This window comes from Equus quagga, chromosome 1, assembly GCF_021613505.1.
Source record: "Equus quagga isolate Etosha38 chromosome 1, UCLA_HA_Equagga_1.0, whole genome shotgun sequence".
Classification (NCBI taxonomy): Eukaryota; Metazoa; Chordata; class Mammalia; order Perissodactyla; family Equidae; genus Equus; species Equus quagga.
Window position 1 is genome coordinate 32,668,386 of NC_060267.1, and position 19,857 is coordinate 32,688,242.

The 19,857-nt window shown below is 36.8% G+C and overlaps 1 protein-coding gene across 9 annotated transcripts in view; it reads right to left on the minus strand.

Moving 5' to 3' along the window:
• Positions 1-19,857, minus strand: part of PPFIBP1 (PPFIA binding protein 1) — a 168,659-nt gene that overhangs the window by 18,162 nt on the left and 130,640 nt on the right. For 3 of the 9 annotated variants that reach the window (XM_046657117.1, XM_046657136.1, XM_046657106.1), the window contains 9 exons: positions 19,521-19,613; positions 19,099-19,191; positions 17,320-17,434; positions 15,564-15,596; positions 13,790-13,851; positions 10,092-10,176; positions 7,437-7,591; positions 2,152-2,267; positions 1,520-1,576 (listed from right to left, as the gene is read on the minus strand). In XM_046657117.1, coding sequence (XP_046513073.1) covers positions 1,520-1,576; positions 2,152-2,267; positions 7,437-7,591; positions 10,092-10,176; positions 13,790-13,851; positions 15,564-15,596; positions 17,320-17,434; positions 19,099-19,191; positions 19,521-19,613 — 809 coding nt within the window. The remainder of the gene's footprint in view (positions 1-1,519; positions 1,577-2,151; positions 2,268-7,436; positions 7,592-10,091; positions 10,177-13,789; positions 13,852-15,563; positions 15,597-17,319; positions 17,435-19,098; positions 19,192-19,520; positions 19,614-19,857) is intronic. The other 6 variants (XM_046657128.1, XM_046657159.1, XM_046657151.1 and 3 more) reach the window with 6 other exon arrangements.

Genomic DNA, 19,857 nt, shown 5'->3' on the forward strand with positions numbered 1-19,857 from the left:
CTGCTTCAAGTAAAATACCTTAGGAAAAAAACTAAAATTGTGTGTGCGTTGAATTCTGGTAATAAAAGAAAATCTGGATTCAGGCAGTCACTTATGTGCTTAACTAAATTATAACATTTAGTTCTTTTAAAAGCAGGGGTGGTTAACTGTCCTGCCAATAACTCTAAATGTCCTGCACATGTGAAAATAGCTGGAAAAACACTTAGGACTATCCTTGTGATGTTAATATCTGAAAATAAACCAGCGTTTTCAATGGAGTAGTGGTGCATGCTTTGCCTGTATACAGTTACACCAGGAACTTTTAATTTTTTTATTTTTATTTATTTTTTTTGGTGAGGAAGATTGGCCTTGAGCTAACATCTGTTGCCAATCTTCCTCTTTTTTTGGTTGAGGAAGGTTGTTGCTGAGCTAACATCTGTGCCAGTCTCCCTGTATTTTGTATGTGGGATGCCGCCACAGCATGGCTTGATGAGTAGTCTGTAGGTCTGCACCCAGGATCTGAACCTGTGAACCCCGGGCTGCCAAAGCAGAGTGCGTGAACTTAACCCCTACACCACCAGGCCAGCTCCTACACCAGGAACTTCTTAAATACTCATGTACTATTTATAGGTAATCCGTCTAATTAAAATAAACGATGAAAGTTTTACTTTTCAATTCACGAAGGAATCAATTTTCTGAGTCTGGCAAAGCATTTCATTTTATAGTGCTAATCAAAGTATAATAGAGGAATTCCCATTGCTGCCTATAATAATTCAACTGCCATCCTTGTGAAGCCAAAGCGGCAATGTAAACATCTAGAGAGTTTTCTCCTTTACGTAATTAGCAATCAATTATATACAGCTGGTGTCACTGAAAAATCGAAGGCAGGAATATGCGACCAGTTTTAAAAGAGAAAGAAAAAAGTAACATGTTTGCTCTAAGAAACAGAATAACATAATATACAAATAAAGCCTTTAAATACTTTAAAATACATTTCTCATGTATTTATGTGTAAATAAGTTGCTGGAAATGTCGACTACCAAATAAAGCAAAAGATGATGGAGAGAAAAGAAAAGGTTTCATCTTTAAGTACTGCTATAAAATAGGTTTTCCTAATTTAATCCAGACTTTAACTTGGATAAACACAGATATTAGGTCAGCTTATTAAACTGAAAGTGAAAAACCCTCTGCAGCCTTTCCAGCCATGGCCTCATTCTCTGTGATTCTTTTCTGCTAGATTTATATTCAAAATATAAGTCAGTACAAAAATGAGATTAAAAGCACTGAACTCCAAATCAAAACAGATCAGGAGGGCTAAACATCTGCAGAAACTTGGCATGAGATAATGGTAAATGAGCAAGTATTTATTTGTTAATTCACAACTCCCCCACCCCCACCCCCACCCAATCATTACACCTGCATTAATTTATTCAGGCCTCAGAGTCCTTCACTTTTAATATTGGTTACTGTTAGTGTAACAGAAGCTTCCTCTCTCCCAAGGATCAATCACATTTTTCACACTCAATAAAATGTAACTTACGAAAGACTATCGCACAGTTGGGATTCGCCAGCAGCACCAAGGATTATTTTTCCATCACTAAAATATAAAAAGAAGTATTTATGAGCTTCATGTGGAAAAGACCATATATATTCTAAGTGAACAGAATTGCAAAGAACAAAAAATCGTGCCAGCGAAGCTATTTCTCTCTTTTTTGAATGTTCTACTGTATTTCAGTTGGTCTAATTGTAAGATTAGGCAATTCATTTGGGAATATGTTCCCCCAAATTCTATTTGCCTATGGAGAAATTATTGTTTCCTTGTCCTGTCTCCTTCACGGCCATCTTCCAAACAGCCTCAGGCACATGACTGTCGCTATTCTGCTTGCCATTCTTTGATGGCCACCTATGACCTAGGATAGAAAATCCAAGTTCCCTAAAATCCTTCTCTAACCTGACCATCACACTGCCCAGCCTCATCTCCAATTACTTCCTGCTTCACACCTTTTATTGCAATAAAACAGAACTGATTATGGGTTCCCCGGCACATGTCTTGCTGTTTCTTGCTTCTCTGGGTGAAAAATTGTATCTGTAAATAAAGCAATGCACTCTTGCTTTTGGTTGATCTACTTTGCTGAACATTTATATTACGATGTTAGGTACTACATGACATACTTCTCTTCAAATGAAGTCTCTGGCTTAGGAGGCAATTTGGCTTTTTCAGAAGTTTCCAAGCCTTTAGGTGCTGGCAACAAGGAAGGGATTGAAACTTGCAAGACGCTGGTGTGGAACTGTAATGTAATAATAAAAAGTCAAAAACCAATCCATCAAACAAAACTTAAGCCACAGAGTAGAAAAAATAAATAAGATAATTAAATGGTCTATCGATAAAATTTCATACGCTTGTGTTTAGAACTCCATTCTTATATTTATAAAATCGTTTCAGGATATAAACATCTAGAAGAGTTAATCAGAGAAAACATTCTAGAGGAAGGAAATTTTTGAACCTGCTTCTGAATAAGACACTGTATACTGTGAATAAGATAGAATAAATACCCTTAAATGAAACCACCAACAAAACAAAAAGACAACCTACCAATTTGGAGAAAATATTTGCAAATCATATATCCAACAGGGGATTAATTTCCAAAATATGTAAAGAACTCATCCAACTCAACAACAAAACAATGAACAACCTGATAAAAAAAATGGGCAAGGGATATGAACAGACGTTTTTCCAAAGAAGATATAGAGATGGCCAACAGGCACATGAAAAGATGTTCAACATCACTAATTATTAGGGAAATGCAAATCAAAACTACAATGAGATATCACCTCACACCCATCAGAATGGCTATAATTAACAAGACAAGAAATAACATATCTTGGAAAGGATATAGAGAAAAGAGAACCCTCATACACTGCTGGTGGGAATGCAAACTGGTGCAGCCACCATGGAAAATAGTATGGAGATTTCTTGAAAAATTAAAAATAGAAATACTATATGACCCAGCTATTCCACTACTGGGTATTTTTCCGAAGAACATGAAATCAATAATTCAAAAAGATTTATGCAACCCTAGGTTCATTGCAGCACTATTCACAATAGCCAAGATGTGGAAGCAACCCAACTGCCCATCGACTGATGATTGGATAAAGAAGATGTGGTGTATATATATACAATGGAATACTACTCAGCCATAAAAAAGACAAAATCATCCATTTGCGACAACATGGATAGACCTTGAGGGTATTATTATAAGTGAAATAAGCCAGACATAGAAAGAAAAATACCATATGATTTCTTTCATATGTGGTAGATAAATACATAGATAAGGAGTACCAATTAGCGGTTACCAGAGGGAAAGGGGGTGGAGGGAGGGCAAAAGGGGTAAAGGGGCACACGTGTATGGTGATAGATAAAAACTAGACTGGTGGTGGTGAACACAATGCCGACTACACAGAAGCTGAAATATAATGTACACCTGAAATATATACAATGTTATAAATCAATATGACACCAATAAAATAATTTAAAAAAAAAAAACCTTGAATAAGTTTATAGTAAATCCTAAGAACTTTAAGCCCTGGTAGAAATCTTGGTTCTAACACACTTGCTTAAGTAACCTTAGGCAAGTCACTTAACTGGGCATCAGTTTTCTGCTCCATAAAATGAGAATGATAATGCCTACCTACCTTACAGGGTTGCAATGATTTAAGATGAGATTTGAGTAAACTGCTTTGTAAACAAAGCACTATTTTCACTTTAATTTCTACTACTAGTCTAATACAGAACATCGGTAAAGTCAATTATTATTCTATATGTGAACAAGACCAACTTCAATTAACAGAATTGATGAAAAGTGTAATTAAAACAAATTATAATGTACTTTGTGTCTACACTACTTAAAATACTTTGCTTAATAGTAACACTGCAACAACAACAACAACAAAAGCACGATACATTTTCCCAAACAAATGCCTTGTGTATCCTAACGATGAACTCTGCAAAAGAATTTTTACACTCTAGTTTTCAATAATTTCTGACAACCATAAGCAGTTAGATTACGGCTCACATCAAGAACTAATAAATGAAACACTTGAAAAAATACTCCAGTTAAAAAAAAATGAAGAAAATTCACCTCAGTGAACTCACTTTGGTGAGTCAACCAACCCGTGACAGCTCTTGACTTCTGGTAGTCAGCCTGTCAGGTAGGGTTACACCAGTGAACACGCTTCTAAACGCCAACCCATCAATAGCAGTCTCACCTTCATAACCCCACATAGTTGATGTCAACTCACCCTTGCCTCTGAAAATCCACCAATCCCTGAGCTCTAAGCATCCGGAAAACCCTACATGTGATCAGCTCGAAGAAAATGTCCCTGACCAACAAAACTCTCTTATTTAAATAAGCAATAAACTCAGCTTTGTGATTTTTGATTCAGTTATTGTCACCCTTCGACACTATAAAAGATTACAAAATGTGAAGTCATTTTATCATAAAATAGGAGGTTATTTCATTATCATTTTTTTCAGTTTGCATCTTTATGATCAATCCTGGGCAACTTATTTGGCCCTCATCCCTGTTTCCTGAAGTTCATGTATCTCCTTGGGTTCCTCATCACGGGAAAAAATAGCTCCACTAGCGACGGACCCATTTTCTTGATTCCCTTTCAACCTTGAAAACTTGAACTCCAACTTCAAATCGCCGCTCGGCTTTTCTTTAAAAATGTGACTGAACATCCTCAATCCTCAAATCATTCTTGTTTCAAACTAAAAATCTGTCATTAAACCACAAATTTACACAGCAAAGACTTTTTTTAAGGATATGAGATTATCTGGGTGTATCCTGCAAGTAAGAGCAGCCTCTATATATGCAGCACACTCATTGCCTGTCAAATGCTATTTTTCCCTTCAATATAAATACATACTGAACAATTGGGGGATTTTTCCCTCTAAAATATTTCTTATTCCTTACCTAATTCCTCGTTTGTTTTTTTCTTTCAATTTTATTGAGATATAATTGACAAACAGCATTATATAAGTTTAAGGTGTACAGCATAATGACTTGATGTATTTATTGCAAAATGATCGCCACAATAAGTTTAGTTAACATCTATCACCTTATATAGATACAAAAAAAAGAGAGAAAAAGAAAAAATGTTTTTTTCCTTGTGATGACAACTTTTAGTATCTATTCTCTTAGCAACTGTCAAATATACTATACAGCAGTGTTAACTATAGTCATCATGTATACTATAGCCCCAGTACTTAACTCATAAGTGGAAGTTTGTACTTTGTGACCACCATCATCCAATCCCCTAACCCACTAATTCCTTGTTGACAACATATTTTAGCTCTCTCTTACATTTAAGAGAGAAATGTTCATTGTTTTCTCCTTGAATTCTATTCAAATTTCATTTTCTCGTTATGTAATTATCAGCAACAGATGTAAAAAGTAAAGATGCCCTTTGGTTTCTTCCCACTACCTATAGTAAAAAGTTAGAGAAGAGACGACCAAAGAAAGAGCCGTTAAATATAAGGGAGCCAAGATTGGTGAGTTCAAAAATCAAACTGTTTTCCACTCCTAGTCTCTCTAGACAGCACATTACACAAAAATTAAGAAATGGTTTCAGGGCAAAGATCCAGCACAGGTGCTGTCAAGAAAACAGACTTAAGATGAAGCCATGGGTGTGGCTTTGTTAAGACCTGAGGAAGATTTAAGATGGTGCTGTCTCATGAACTCTTAAAAAGATGAAAAAGTCTAAAAATAAAGGGATATCCCACAGTAGGCTTACAGGGAACATAAGGTAGAAAAGGGTTTATTGTGAAGATATTTGTGGATATGATTTTCTCTAATGGAGTGGATTATAAATTGACTCATAAGAAATTCCAGATGTTTAAAACATTAGACTGAAAGGGACAGAGCTAGTAGAAAATGAAAAGAAGGCTTTGGACCTGAATGGATACTTTTACAGAAAACTAATCTGCAAATACAGCCTCCTTCTTATGGAAAAGGAAGGATGACTCAGAAGGAAGAAGCACGAGCTGAGAGGACCAGGCACTACCTAATAAAGGAACTGGCATCTTGTGCTTGGTTGGATTTTGGAACTGCTATGGACTAGTGACACCTGTGTGCTTTGTGTTTTCCCTCTTTTTTAATGGGAGTGCCTATAAGCAGTTATGTTACACCTATTCCACCACTGTATGTCAGGTGTGTGGGAGACAGATAGCTTGTCCTTTAAGTTCCTGGTTCTTTAAATCTAATGGAATGGTACTCAAGAAGCTGTACCCAAGAAGACATACCTGAGGAGCTTCACCTATATCTGCATGATGACAAGATTCTGGGATGCTGATGCCTAAATAGCATGAGACTGAGGGGTCTTTGGAGAGGGGATGAGTGCATTTGACATGGGAGAGAGATGTAAATTACTGTAGCCAGAGAGTGGAGGGGCAGATTGTATTTTCCAAATATGATTGCACCAATATATCCCACCCGACGCATTCTTCTTACAATGTGGTATTGTCACTTCTCCATCAAGAGGTGGGGTCTGTATGTTTCATCTGCATGAATCTGGGTGGGCCTAAGACTATAGGAGAAGAGATGCTATGTGACTTCTGAGATATGTCACAGAAGGTAATATAAATTTGCCTAGTCCTTTTCTTGGGATGCTCATCCTTACGATCCAGCCACCATACTGTGGGGAAGCCAAGCAGTCACATGTAGTGGTTCCAGCCAGAGCCTCAGGTGAGGTCCCAGGCAACAGCCAGCCTCAACCACCAGACATATGAACAAGTAGCCTTCAGATGACTCGAGCCCAAGCCTTTGTGCCACTCCAGCTGCTGCCAAGTGAAGGAGAGACAAGACGTTCCTGCTAAGCCTTGCCCAAATGGCAGATTTGTCGGCAAGATAAATGTCATTCAAGCTACGAAGTTTTGGAGCAGTGTGCAACAGATGATGGAAGCAGACTTTGCTGCCAGTTTGATGTGAAAGTAAGATAAATGATTTTAAGACTGTTTATTTCCCTCCAGTTGCTTTTTCCAAGTCTAAAGAAATCAAAGGGAAATTTTATTCCATCATCATTCAGAGTCACCATCAGAAGGGACTAAAATCAACTTCTTTCTACAATCTAATTTTATCCCCACTTTATTCCCTTTTTTACTCCTTAATAAGTAGATTACAATCTCATATTTAAGGTGACATCTATCTCCAAGGGATTCATATATTCTTCTTGAATTATAAGCAATTTTGACATTGCTCAAGGCATTTAATTATTAAAGAGAGGAGGAAAAAACACATTTCAAATAAAGACCTATAGGACCCAAAACCTGCCAGGACAAACCAAGTCAGTAATTGAACTGAGAAAAGAATCCATGTCTTTCATGTTATCAACAGCACTTTGCCTTTCAAGAACACAATCTCTTCAACATGAAGAAAATATTAAGAGTCAGTAAATACCTCTTCTGGAACACTTGTGTTAAACGGGTCATGACTGGGAGATCCCATTACTGGTATAGGTGATAGACTTTTCTCCAGATCACTAAAACTCTGCACGTCCAGCAAAGTGGAAATGGAACTGGAAGTGAGCAGATCTTCGTAGTCGCCATCTTGGCCTAGGAAAAGACAAAGCAAAAAGAGGTCAACAGCAACTTTTCATTTCTATTTCATTTTCGGAGGAAGATAAGAAGCCCAATTATATTGAAAGTAAAAATTTTTCTGATCCTCAAAAATCAAGGAGGCCACTTCTCCTGGCATCACTTGCAAAACAACATGTGACCTAGGAAACAACATCTTCAACTGGGAGCACCTGAGGCCCAGGGGCTCTTAGGCCACATGCGTATCCAGTCGTGGTATTAATTAATAGTGGTATTAATATGTACAATGATGGACTCACAGGATTGAAATTAAAAGTTAATTTAGTTCAACAACCCTCCTGTAATTTTGTTTCAAAATCTGGGGTTTTACAAATTTCAGTTCAGAAATAACCACAGCGAGGAATACTAGTGGTACAAGAAACCAATTCTGAATAGCGACAAAGTCACTATTTGAACAACTCAATTTTCGTCACTACTGTGCTCTTAAAAAACCATAGAAAGGAACAAAGGACAAGAAAAAAGATAGAAGATCTTTTGATTCCTTGAAAGGATCCCTTTGTGCCATTCATTTTAAAGCAGAAAGAACAGCCTGATGAAGAAAAGTAAGCATATATCCAGCAAAGCAGAACTTTTGAGAATTTTTTTACACTCTAGAAATGAAAAGAATTAAGTGCAGAACAACCCAGTGCCAGATATTCTTTTAAAAACAGAAAGAATGATGCTTACAACTCTAGTCTCTGAATCATATAAAATGGTAAATCATATACTTGCTTAAAGATACTAAACCAGACATAGCTTCTTAATTTAGGTTTTAACAGACTTTCATTCTAATTTTATTAGAATTTAGATGTTATTAGAATTGCATGAGGATTAACTAAATAAATATAAATCCTAGTGAGAAATCACTATTTATATAACTCCTCACTGGAACAAGACATCATTTTCAATGGTTATGAAAATCTATCCTGCTGTATATGGTTAAAAACCAGCTCTTTTAGCTACATATTTATATGCACAGAAAAAAGACTGGAAAGAAATACATGAAAATACCAATAGGGATCATGCGAATGCAATCATAAGTGATTTTCACCCCTTTTTTCTACTTTCTAAATGTTTTACAATATAGGCTAATTACTGGAATTAATCTGCTCTTCCTTGATTTTTAAACATAAGAATTAGAGCATTGAGATTCTATAAAATGAAACAATGTTTTAAATGCTATATTTTTGTAACAATTAATTACTTGCTAATTTGCAATATTCCTTAAAAGAGAGACTCTTTTTAAGGTATAGAAATGCAGAGTGACGAGAAATGCCGTAAGTCAACACTAACAATTAGAGGTACACTAGCTCATTCAGATATTTATAAAGTCTTAATATATGCCAGGCCCTGTGAAAAGATGAAGATCCATTTTCCCCCCCAAAAATTCTGGTCCAAAGCAGGATTTTCTGTTTGTGAACTCATCAAAACTAAAATTTCAAAATCTGACTGTTTCACAACTACCTTTCAAAAGACTTATTTATTTCTAGTTCTTATGTGTAGAGCAAATAACCCCACCTATGCATTGCTAATAAACAAGAAACTTTCAAAGTTCTTAACACCGTTGTTTGTTTTGAGTGACTCCCAAAGCTTTTCCACATCTGAGGATGACCAATTGGCCCATCTACAGATAAAATAATAACAAATAGAACAAAATGTATAACTATCTTTACTTAGATGTCCTACAGGTTTGTTTCTTTTCTTTTTTATTTAACTTAATATATTCAAAGCTGAACACAATCCCCCTTAACCATTCCAATGTTCCTTCTCTAGGCTTCTCCACCTTGGCAAATGGAACCATCAGCTGCCTAGTTGCTTTAGTCAGAATGTTGATCTTTCTTGATTCTTTCCTCTTCTTCACCCTCCTCATCTAATTCATCACACTATCCTGTTGATTCTAACACTAAAATATATTTCCAATCAGTACCATCAGATCCTTCCACTTAAAACACTGCAAGAGTCTCTTGATTGTCTTTCCTTCCTTCCACTGCTGCTCCCTCCCAATATGGTCCATTTGTTACAAAGATCATGTCGTGGACTTGTTAAGACCCTTCAGGGCATCCCTGTGGGCTCAAGTAAGAGCCAAACTCCTCACCTGCATGACCTGGCAGGTGCTCACCTCTACCATCTCATCTCACTCTCCCCTCTGCTCACTACCTTCCACTCACACTAGTCTTCTTCTTCAACAGACCAACTTCTTTTTTCCCCTAGGCTCTTGCATATGTGATTATTCTTTCTCCCTGGAATGCTATCTAATCAACTCCTTGAAGAGGCTTTCCCTGACCAACCAATCTACGGTAGGCTCATTAGCCTACCTACTTTCTGGCAGAGAACAGATGCCTAATAACATTGTTGAGTGAATGAATGAGCTATCTAATTTGGTAAATGATATGCTCCATGAACAAAATTGAGGTCAAATATAAAAGTTCATAGCCCCTTAAGATCAAGTAAAGTAGAAAAACCTTTAGAGCTACACTACCTTTTTTACCTTGGGCCAATACCACCGTATCTTGCATTTTCTTGTACCTGTTCAAGCATTGTCGAAGATCTTCTATTTTCCGATCCTATTAACAAAATAAATTATCAGCTTTAATACTATGATTTTAAGCAGTAAAAGTAATTGTGACACAAAGAATACGTAGACGTGAATTATTTACATTATTCAAAGAATACTTCTAGACTTTAGTAAAACTGGTAATATCTAGAATACTTTTCCTACATACATCAGAGATATAGAAAAAGTACCTCTAAATTTAGAGATCCTATCCTTCAGCTGCCATCTTTAAAAAACAAAAACAAAACAAGGTAATAAGATACAAAACAAAAAAACAAGGAAAAAAAATCAACTTTATTCTCCTCCCTAACCTATGTGTCAGGTCTTGAAAAAAAAGATCTACACCTGCTGTCTTTATCAGCCATCATTAATTACCACCTGGCTTTTTCCTCTCAAAACACTCCACTAAAGTCCATCAACCAGTCACCAGGGACCTTTTGTTTACTAAAAACAATGAACACTTTTCATCCTTTTTCTAAATTGACCTCTATTTGGCACTTAATTGACCCCACCCTTTCCTTCTCCTTTCACTTTTCTTTCCACTCTTTCTTTTCTTTTATTTTGACTTCTTAATCCCTTGACCAGGTAGATATTCTACTTCCATAATCCCCACTATCTTCCCTACATGGAGTATAAAATGTTAGACATTCAAGGTTTTGTCCTTACCCTCTTCTTTTTCCCATGCCTTCACTGTGGTGGATTATAAAGATGGTCTCCCTAGCTCCTCCCACAGGGATTTTGGGCTTGACCATGTGATTTGCTTTGGCCAATGACATATCAACAAATACGATTCAAGAAAGGCTTGAAAAGTATTTTCACATTGGGGCTTGCCCTCTCTTGCTGCTCTAGGGAACCCAGAGGCCACTATATGAAGAAGCATAGGCTAGTCTACTGAAGGATGAGAGACCATTTGGAGAAAAGACATCACAGCTGGGGCCCACCTAGACTGGTCTGTCAACCACCAGACATTTGAGTCACACCATCCGAGACCATCCAGCTCCATCCCAGCTTTCAGCTAACAGTAGAGATCAGCTAAGCCAGCCCAGACCAGAAGAACCAGCTAGTCAATCCCCAAAAGTATGAGAAATAATAATGTGATTTGTCATAGAGCAAAAGCTAACTGATACATCAACTATAGTTTAGTTTCCATCAATCTACAATTCCTTATATCTCCTAAAATTGATAGGGTTCACTCTCCATCAATCTATAATTCTACATTAATCTAAAATTGAGATTCATTTTCCAACTTTCTATGAGAAATCTTTTAAATGTACCATGAGCACATCAAATTGAATATATCTAAAATTAAGCTCATTCTTTGCCCCCAGTCCTTGAACCACTGCTTGGATTCTCTTAATCCTTTGAAGGCATCATCACTCACCCTGTTGCCCCAACCAGAAACTTACTCTCAAATCCAAAGATTTTAAAATCTCATCAACCTGTAAATTTTTCTAAAATCTCTTCCCTCCTTACCACTTCACTGCCATTGCCTTATTTCAGCCTGTGGGGGATCAGAATTAACCACCTCAAAATATGTCTCTTTGCCTTGATTATTTTTAAGAATGAAAGACTGTGAAAGAGACTTTGACTTCCCCCCTAACTGCCTAAATGAATTTAAGATAAAAGACCTGTCCCCAGGACAGGCCATCGCCATAGATAACTCTGGGGATAGGTAGACTGGGAGGATCTTTGCTGAACCCACTCTGATTTATCAAAGTTCTGTTTACCAAACATTTGTTTTTCTGTTTCCATGTGAATTGCCTTCCTCCCCTTTGAAGTCCCAAACCACTACCCCCAACATCCTCTTTTGTCTTCAGCTGAAGATGATATTTAAGCTGGCAGCTCAGACATTTTGGTGAGTTACTCAGCTTTTCTGGGTTTCTCTCATGTATACATGTTATAAAGCTTTGTTTGATTTTCTCCTATTATTCTATCTCACATCAATTTAATTCATAAACCAGCTAGAAAGACCTAGACAGGGTAGAGGAATTCTCTTCCTCCCCTACAAACGCTTCTTCATTTCTCACCTAGACTATTTCAACAGCCTCTTAATTGTTCTGTCTTCACTCTCCCTCCCTTATTCTTGCCTCCATTCTGCCACCAGAGTTAGCTTTGTAAAATGGCAATTTAATTATATCACTGCCCAAGGTCTACAAGCTAAGACCTCAAATTATCAGCCTAGCATACCAGGTCCCATAACATCTCACTGTAGCTCTTTTATCAGCTTCATACACCCCCCTCCACCTGTATCTCATGCTCCCAGCATGCACTGGGCTGTTTCAAGCGTTGGTTTTCGAGACACGTTTTCGCTCATGGATCCCTTGCCTAGAAGCCTTCATTTTCCTGACGAACTCTTGCTATTCTTCAGAATTTGCTCAACTATGTGCTCTCTGAAGCCATCTGGAACCACCATGAAGTGGTGGTCCTGGTGCTCCTACAGCAGTTTGAGCATCTAGCAAGCCCTCATTCAACATGGAGAGTTTTGTTTGTTATTGTTGCTTTTTAAAGGAGATAAATCAAAACAAAATAAATTTCAGTGATTATTTTCTTAAATAAAAACTATATGGGAAGCTTGCTAATGATCTTTCTTTTTATTCAACAGTGAGAAAGACTAGCAAAAAAAGACTAGGAAAAACATGTGGGTGGGTAGGACAAGGAATTTATTTTCATAGAATAAAAAGCAGATAAAGAGAATGAAAGGCAAAAACAAAGAAACAAGTACAATGGAGTAGGCAAGAATTGGAGAAAGAAACTTATGATAAGAGAAAAAGATCAAGATGAAGTTCTCTGGCATTTGCTTGCTTTTTACTTCCTTGCAATTACTTTTTTCTTGGGAAAATGCCTTGTTGCTCTATTCATTAAGGGACATGAGGAGAGAGCAGTTCTGATGGTAGGAGCCGAATCCAACTGTTGCCACTTGCCAGATGTATGGCTGGTCAGGTAAGGTAAGCCTTACATTACCTTAGTAGGGTAACTGCATCCCTGCTCTTGGCAGGATGAAGTGAGGAGAAGCAACGAACTCCTGGAGACCCTGGCATTAAGCCAATGTAGCTAAAACATGGCCTAGGGCCATACTTGATTTCATGGAGCCTGTGCCTCTGTTTTCCAGTATCTCACCACCCAGAAAAGCAGAAACAATCCCAGATGTGAAAGAGACCAGGAGTATGAAGGAAATAACATATACATGGAAAAGAAAATCAACATGACCAGGAAGCTAAAGTTGTCATGGGCTACTTCCTCTAGAGTTCCTATTGTAGCCCAGAATTTCCAGTGCTCACAGAAAAGATGTACCATGATGGACTGTATCCTTTCTCTCACATGTTGCCTGAATATAAAGAACAGATCTGATAGCCTGAATATTTTCTAAATTCATGAGGGGAGGGGTGAGAGAATTCTCAGTGGAGCCAGTGCTGCTGGTCTGCATTCCTATGCACATAGTCACAATTGCAACTGCCACCACCAAGAGTGGGCACACTTAGACAGGAAGGGACAATGTTTGCCCCTTAATGCCAGTAGTGTTCAGGGTACGTTCTTTCAAACTAGGATAGTTCAAGAAAATGCATGGAATGATCAAAACGGTGTCACAACACATCCACATAAATATTTAAAATTTGTCTAGATACCTTTTCTTCATTTGCTGCCATCAAAGATTCCACAGCCTTTTTCATTTTTTGTACTTCAATATCTGAAAATATCACAACATCAAATCAGAAGCCAGTTTAGTTAACACATGTGACGATAACGAGAAGCTGACTCTTCCAATTGAAATGTTTTAAGGTAAAGATGTTAATGATTCGTTTTGTTTTGTTTTTAAAAGGGCACAGCTACCATCCATATTCTGTTTTAGGGAAAATCTGAAAAATGAACACCTTCCGTCTCACCTGAATAGTCATCATTCCAGAAAGAAAACAGTACGGGTAAGAGAGCTAACTACTCTCTCTCAAAGCAACACCAAAATCCTCATGAGAACACTGAAGATGAATTTCAGTGCTATAACAATAAAAACACGAAGTTTTCAAAAAAGGAACCTATAAAGCAGTGGGCAAAAGCAATGAACAGTGTACATGATGACAAAAGCAGAAAAAATTATATTAAAATGATAATTCAGTTATAACCAAGATGGAGACACGCATGGAAAGTGCCTGATGGAATGTGATATTTACATGAGGAGTCATGCTAAGAAGCTGGTTGTAGGTTCTGTACAGAAGGATAAGTACTTTGCTTCATCTATAAACTTCATTTCCAATATGATTTTAAAACATAAAGGGCAAAGTAAGCCCAAAGGGATTTCCCTTAAAATGTGATATTCAAATACAAAAGCATGTTATTTTAATAACAGAATAAATCATCATTATTTTTTTTGAGGAAGATTGCCCTGAGCTAACATCTGCCAATCCTCCTCTTTTTGCTGAGGAAGACTGGCCCTAAGCTAACATCCATGCCCATCTTCCTCTGCTTTATACGTGGGATGCCTACCACAGCATGGCTTTTGCCAACCAGTGCCATGTCCGCACCCGGGATCCGAACTGGCGAACCCCGGGCCGCCGAGAAGCAAGAACGTGCAAACTTAACCACTGCGCCACTGGGCCGGCCCCAGAATAAATATTTTAAAGATGAAAAGTCAACCTAAAATGAAATCACAAATTTAAAAAACTACAACAGAGAAAAAAATTCAGCTAAGTTTGCCGCCTTCTGAGAAAAAAACCCTACTCGTTTTTAAATAGATAGTTTTTAAAACAACAGTGCACCGCACAGCACTGATATAACATTTTCAATTAAGGTACATCCTTTAGGAATTGCCTTTTTTTTTTTCCTAAGGCAAATTCCCTTGACTTAAGAATTCAAAGTCTGGAGGAAAGAGTCCATTAGGGATTTATCTTCATCCTGCATTAAGTAATCTGGGTTCTAGTAATCGGCCTGCAATCTCTTTTCTAACATCAAGAGGGTATGTTTAAAGAAGCTTCTAATGTAGATGTCAGTAAAAAGTGAGCTACAAAACAATGAAAAGCAAAAGTATGAAAGGATCTTTCAACTATGGTAAAACCTTAAAAACAGTAAGTTCTCACAGGAGTATAAACATTATTTTCTCCTCTGACCCTGTATCTCCTGGGCCACAGAGAAAACACTTTCTCCGTCCAGCTCTCTGGGCGCCCTGTCATATCCTGTGGAACAAAAGAGCTGAGTCAGATAAAATCTGCAAAATGATCTTTTACTCCTTGTTTTTATTTTTTGTTTGTTAACTCTCTATTTTGTACACTCTGAAGAAATGGAGAGTTTATCGATGAAGCAACTCTACATCTTTGGTGAGAGAAATGTTTTTAAAACACATGCAAAGAAGAGTCTGAGTAGTACTTTTGGTGAATGTAAGGGCTGATGGAAATACACCAAAAACCTTACTTTTGTCTTTGAGCTTCTTTTTAAAATTTTCATCTGTGCAGGAAAACCCATCGAATTGGAGGTTAGCATACATTACAACAATAAATGGTATTTTTAAAGCACTATTATTTAGTCTCCTTTTACCTATAACACTTTAACCTCATAAAGACTGAATATTAAGCATTATTTTGTGAGTTTAGGGTTGGTAATACAGTACATAATGCTCCATGGGAGGTTAGAAAGAGAATCTAATGTAATTAATCAGAAGACCTAAATGTGAGTTCCTATCTCTGTCACTTCATTTTTCTGAACCTTGATTTTCTCGTATTAAAATCAGGCCTATGGAGTACACGTGCTTCTTACACTATATGTGATGAAAAACCATCAACGTTGCTTTGGTTCTTTTTACATTTCCAGTAGAATTTGAAATATAGCCCTCCGGAACGTGACCAGGACATTGTTTACATCACATTCAACTCACCACTCATGGTGAGTAACAACATGGAAACAGTCTATCTCCTGTTCAATCACATGAATCTACTGATCATGCAGTTAGATGTTATGTCAACATCAGATTGCCAGGAAGTTTGTAAAAACTTGCTCTCAATCTGTCTTTATCTGGTTGTGCACTGGTAACAATCGGTTCACAGATCAGTACTAGTCCTTGGATAGCACTATTTTAATATATCCTCTAGTCCACAAGTCCTATGATTCCACTTCTTTCTTAAAATCCTAAAAGCATGACCTATTTATGAATGCCCTTTAAGAACATACGATTCTACATATGCCAAAATACAGAAGAGAAAAATCCATCTCCCTCAATGTTTGATGAATTGAGTTTGCTGACGTACAGAAAATTGTGATACCTACAGGTATATAAAGCCAGTGTATTCTAGAGCCGAGAAGACTTTAGAGGTAATCTAATTCAAGTCCCTCATTGTACAGATAATAATGTTACCAATGTGCACATGATAGATAAAAACGTACCAAAGCTACACTATATGGAATTCATCCTGTTTCAAATGACTCAGAAGTTGCTTTTTTCACAGTCATCATTTGTAATAACAAAGAAAGATTAAATTTGATGTAGTGTTGTCAGATGTTACAGGCGTGTCCAAATATAATTCAAAAGAACACATTTCATTCAAGTTATTTTCTATCAGGTATAATCTACATTATTAGAAATCACAGTCCATATGATATCCAGGACACACCTCCTCAATTATGAAAACAATTTTTGGATAAATTCATATACTTTTCCAAAAAGAGAATTAGCCTATTTTTGTTTTCTAGAAGATGGAGCACTCAATGCATGATCAGAAATTTTCATTGATTTTCCAAAGATACAGAGCCTGTCATCTCTTCTCTCAAAAGGGCAGGCAAGGTCTCTAAATGTCTTACTTTATGTTGTCTCAAGTTAAGTTCAGTGGGAAATAATCCTGGGACATAGTAATGGTTCCTTTTAACTCTTTCTGACACTCCCTTGTATTACAATTTAGACAAGAACTCTCTGATGATGAGAATTTACAATTCAGTAATCTAAAATAAACACCAAGTAAAGCATAGAGGTGCTCTTCTCCAGTTGCTGAAGAGGACGTTAACAGATCCTCAAGTACAGTAAAGAGTTTTGGAAGATTCCCTGTGGTCCTAGGCCTACATGGCTTCTGCTACTCTTTCTTTGACGCTTAAATTACACATCAACTAACATCAGTTTCTTTTATAGATCTTGAACGATTTTAACCGAATAAGATAATAAACGTTAAATATATATTCTCACCTCTATCAAGTATTTCAATCCCTTCCCCTTTCATCTTGCACACCAATTTTTCTTGTAGCCTTTTTACTTCAGATTCCTTTTCTTCCAGTTGTTCTTTTAAAGATGCCAGTTCTTCCTACAAGTGATAAATTCATTTAATAAGAGCAGATTATGACTAAAAGAGAATATCCAGAGACTATGTTAATTCTTCAGTCAATAATCAATTTTTACAAATGAAACAAAAAACTACAAGAATTTAGATGCAAACTTCAGAATTCAGACAATGGCGATGATAAGCAGGAAGCAAGACAATTAATAAAAGTCCAATTTATACTAATTATGGTATAATTATTTCAAGTTTCTTTGTGACAAAATTAAAAAGAAATCTTTTAAAATGTAATTAGGACGACGGTAGCCCTAAGGTTTAAATCGTATGCTAAATTAAAAAAATCTGACCAAGTTAATCAAGGAAGATAATCAAATTAGATGCTTAGTGTCATAAAAGCAAAACAAAATGCAAACTGGAAAGTATATATGAAGACTTGCTCGACATTGATTCAGCATTTCAAGATGGCATTCATGTTCCCCGGACAAGGTAGAGCTTAATTAGCATGTAAGGTAGCAGGTGCTGAACAACTTTAGCCAAATCATGGGACTAAATAATTCATCCCCATCAAGATAAGAGAACAGAATCTCCTACAACAATGGAAAAAAATAGATTTAGAAAACAGATGTTAAATCTTCTTCTTTTTTTTTTAACTACACAGCCACTAAAGATGCCAAGTCCAATGTTCTATTTACTAACATTTCAATTTTCAGTTTCATTTTGGTAAAGAATTAGCTTTAGTAAATTTAAGTTTTGCTGACTATTTAACACAGAAAATAAAGCCATGCAATGCTAATAACTGTAGCTTTATTTTCAATAACACATTATTTTCAGTCTCTAGTACTAAAGATATTTATAATGCTTAGTACTATGAGAAGATGTAGCTCTCTGATGAAGCTAAGAAATTGGCCGTATAAGGGCTGGCCTCACGGCATAGTAGTTGAGTTTGTGCACTCCACTTCAGTGGCTAGGGTTCACTGGTTCAGATCCCAGGCACGGACCTATGTACTGCTTATCAAGCCATGCTGTGGCAGGCATCCCACATATAAAATGGAAGAAGATGGGCACAGATGTTAGTTCAGGGCCAGTCTTCCTCAGCAAAAAGAGAAGGATTGGTGGCAGATGTTAGCTCAGGGCTAATCTTCTTCAAAAAAGGAAAAGAAAAAAGAAATTGGCCCTATAGTTCTTACTTGTAGTAAGAGTGGACGTCAAGTACAAGAAATGTTCAGTAGCACTCGCAAGAAGTGCTGTCCTATTGTCACTGTGCCATGATATAGTTAACTGCTGTATACATTTATGTTCAAGAAAGTGTCGAGGGAAGAAAGTCTCGAGGGAAGAAAGCAATGTCTACTATTGATATGAAACAGACTTCTTTCACAGGAGAACTTTTGCAACTATCTTACCATGCTTGGATCTCAGAGAGTTTGAGAGAGTGTGATTTAATTTATAAAAGAATACTTTAATTTTACTTGTTTATTATTTTTCACTAATTATTTCATAGGATTCTGAAAACAATATTAGGGATCACATTATCCCTTTAACCAGCTTTTATTTAAAAATAAATGTATTTTTAAGAAACAGGCCAGACACACACACAAAATGAAATGCACATGCTACTGAAAACACCATCACAGCAAAACAATACAAGCCAGAAAGCAACAGGCCATGGACCCCATTACCCAAGTCTACCACACCTTCAGCGACTCCCATTTTTGTTCCATCCGCTGCTTTTCATACTGCATCTGACCCACTTTGATTTTCATACTAGAAAGTTTGGCCATTAAAGACTGGTAGAGAAGACAGAGGAGTGAAAGGAAACTACAGATAGAAAAACACAAGCTAAATAACCAAGAAAATAGTATCAGTTTATGAAGGAGGTTAGAAAATTTAGAGAAGTGATAGGTTATGTTCTAACAGACTAGTTAAGCCTGAGTTTTATTCAGAATAGGAGTATTTAAATTCAAAAAGGTCTGCAGCTTGGGGAAAAACTCCATTCACTTGTAAAATATCTTCTTTATCATAGACTAAGTAGAAAACATATTTTACTTATATTATTGATCACATATAAGTAGTAGAGCTACTTGTTAAGAAATCTTTGCCATTGAGGAAAACTTACTTTGGTTGATTTCAGCTTTTTTTCATACTGAAGTCTTTCACTGTCCATTTCACTGACTCTTAACCTCAAATCGTGGATCTCCTGCATCAGCCCCTGCCCAAAAAGAAACAAGGAAATGCATCAAGAAAGCAGTTACTCACTGAACTGTACCAAAATAGCAGCTTCGACATCTTAAGTCAACAGGTCCTGGGTTAAAGTTGTGTGAATTAGGTCAGACAAACGGAAATAAATGTGTCTACTTGAGAATCAAAGCATCTTTGCATTTAAAACACTGCTTTAAATTCCCAAAGCCTATGCCCAAAATGATGGGATTATGAAGATAAAAGATGACTGTAAT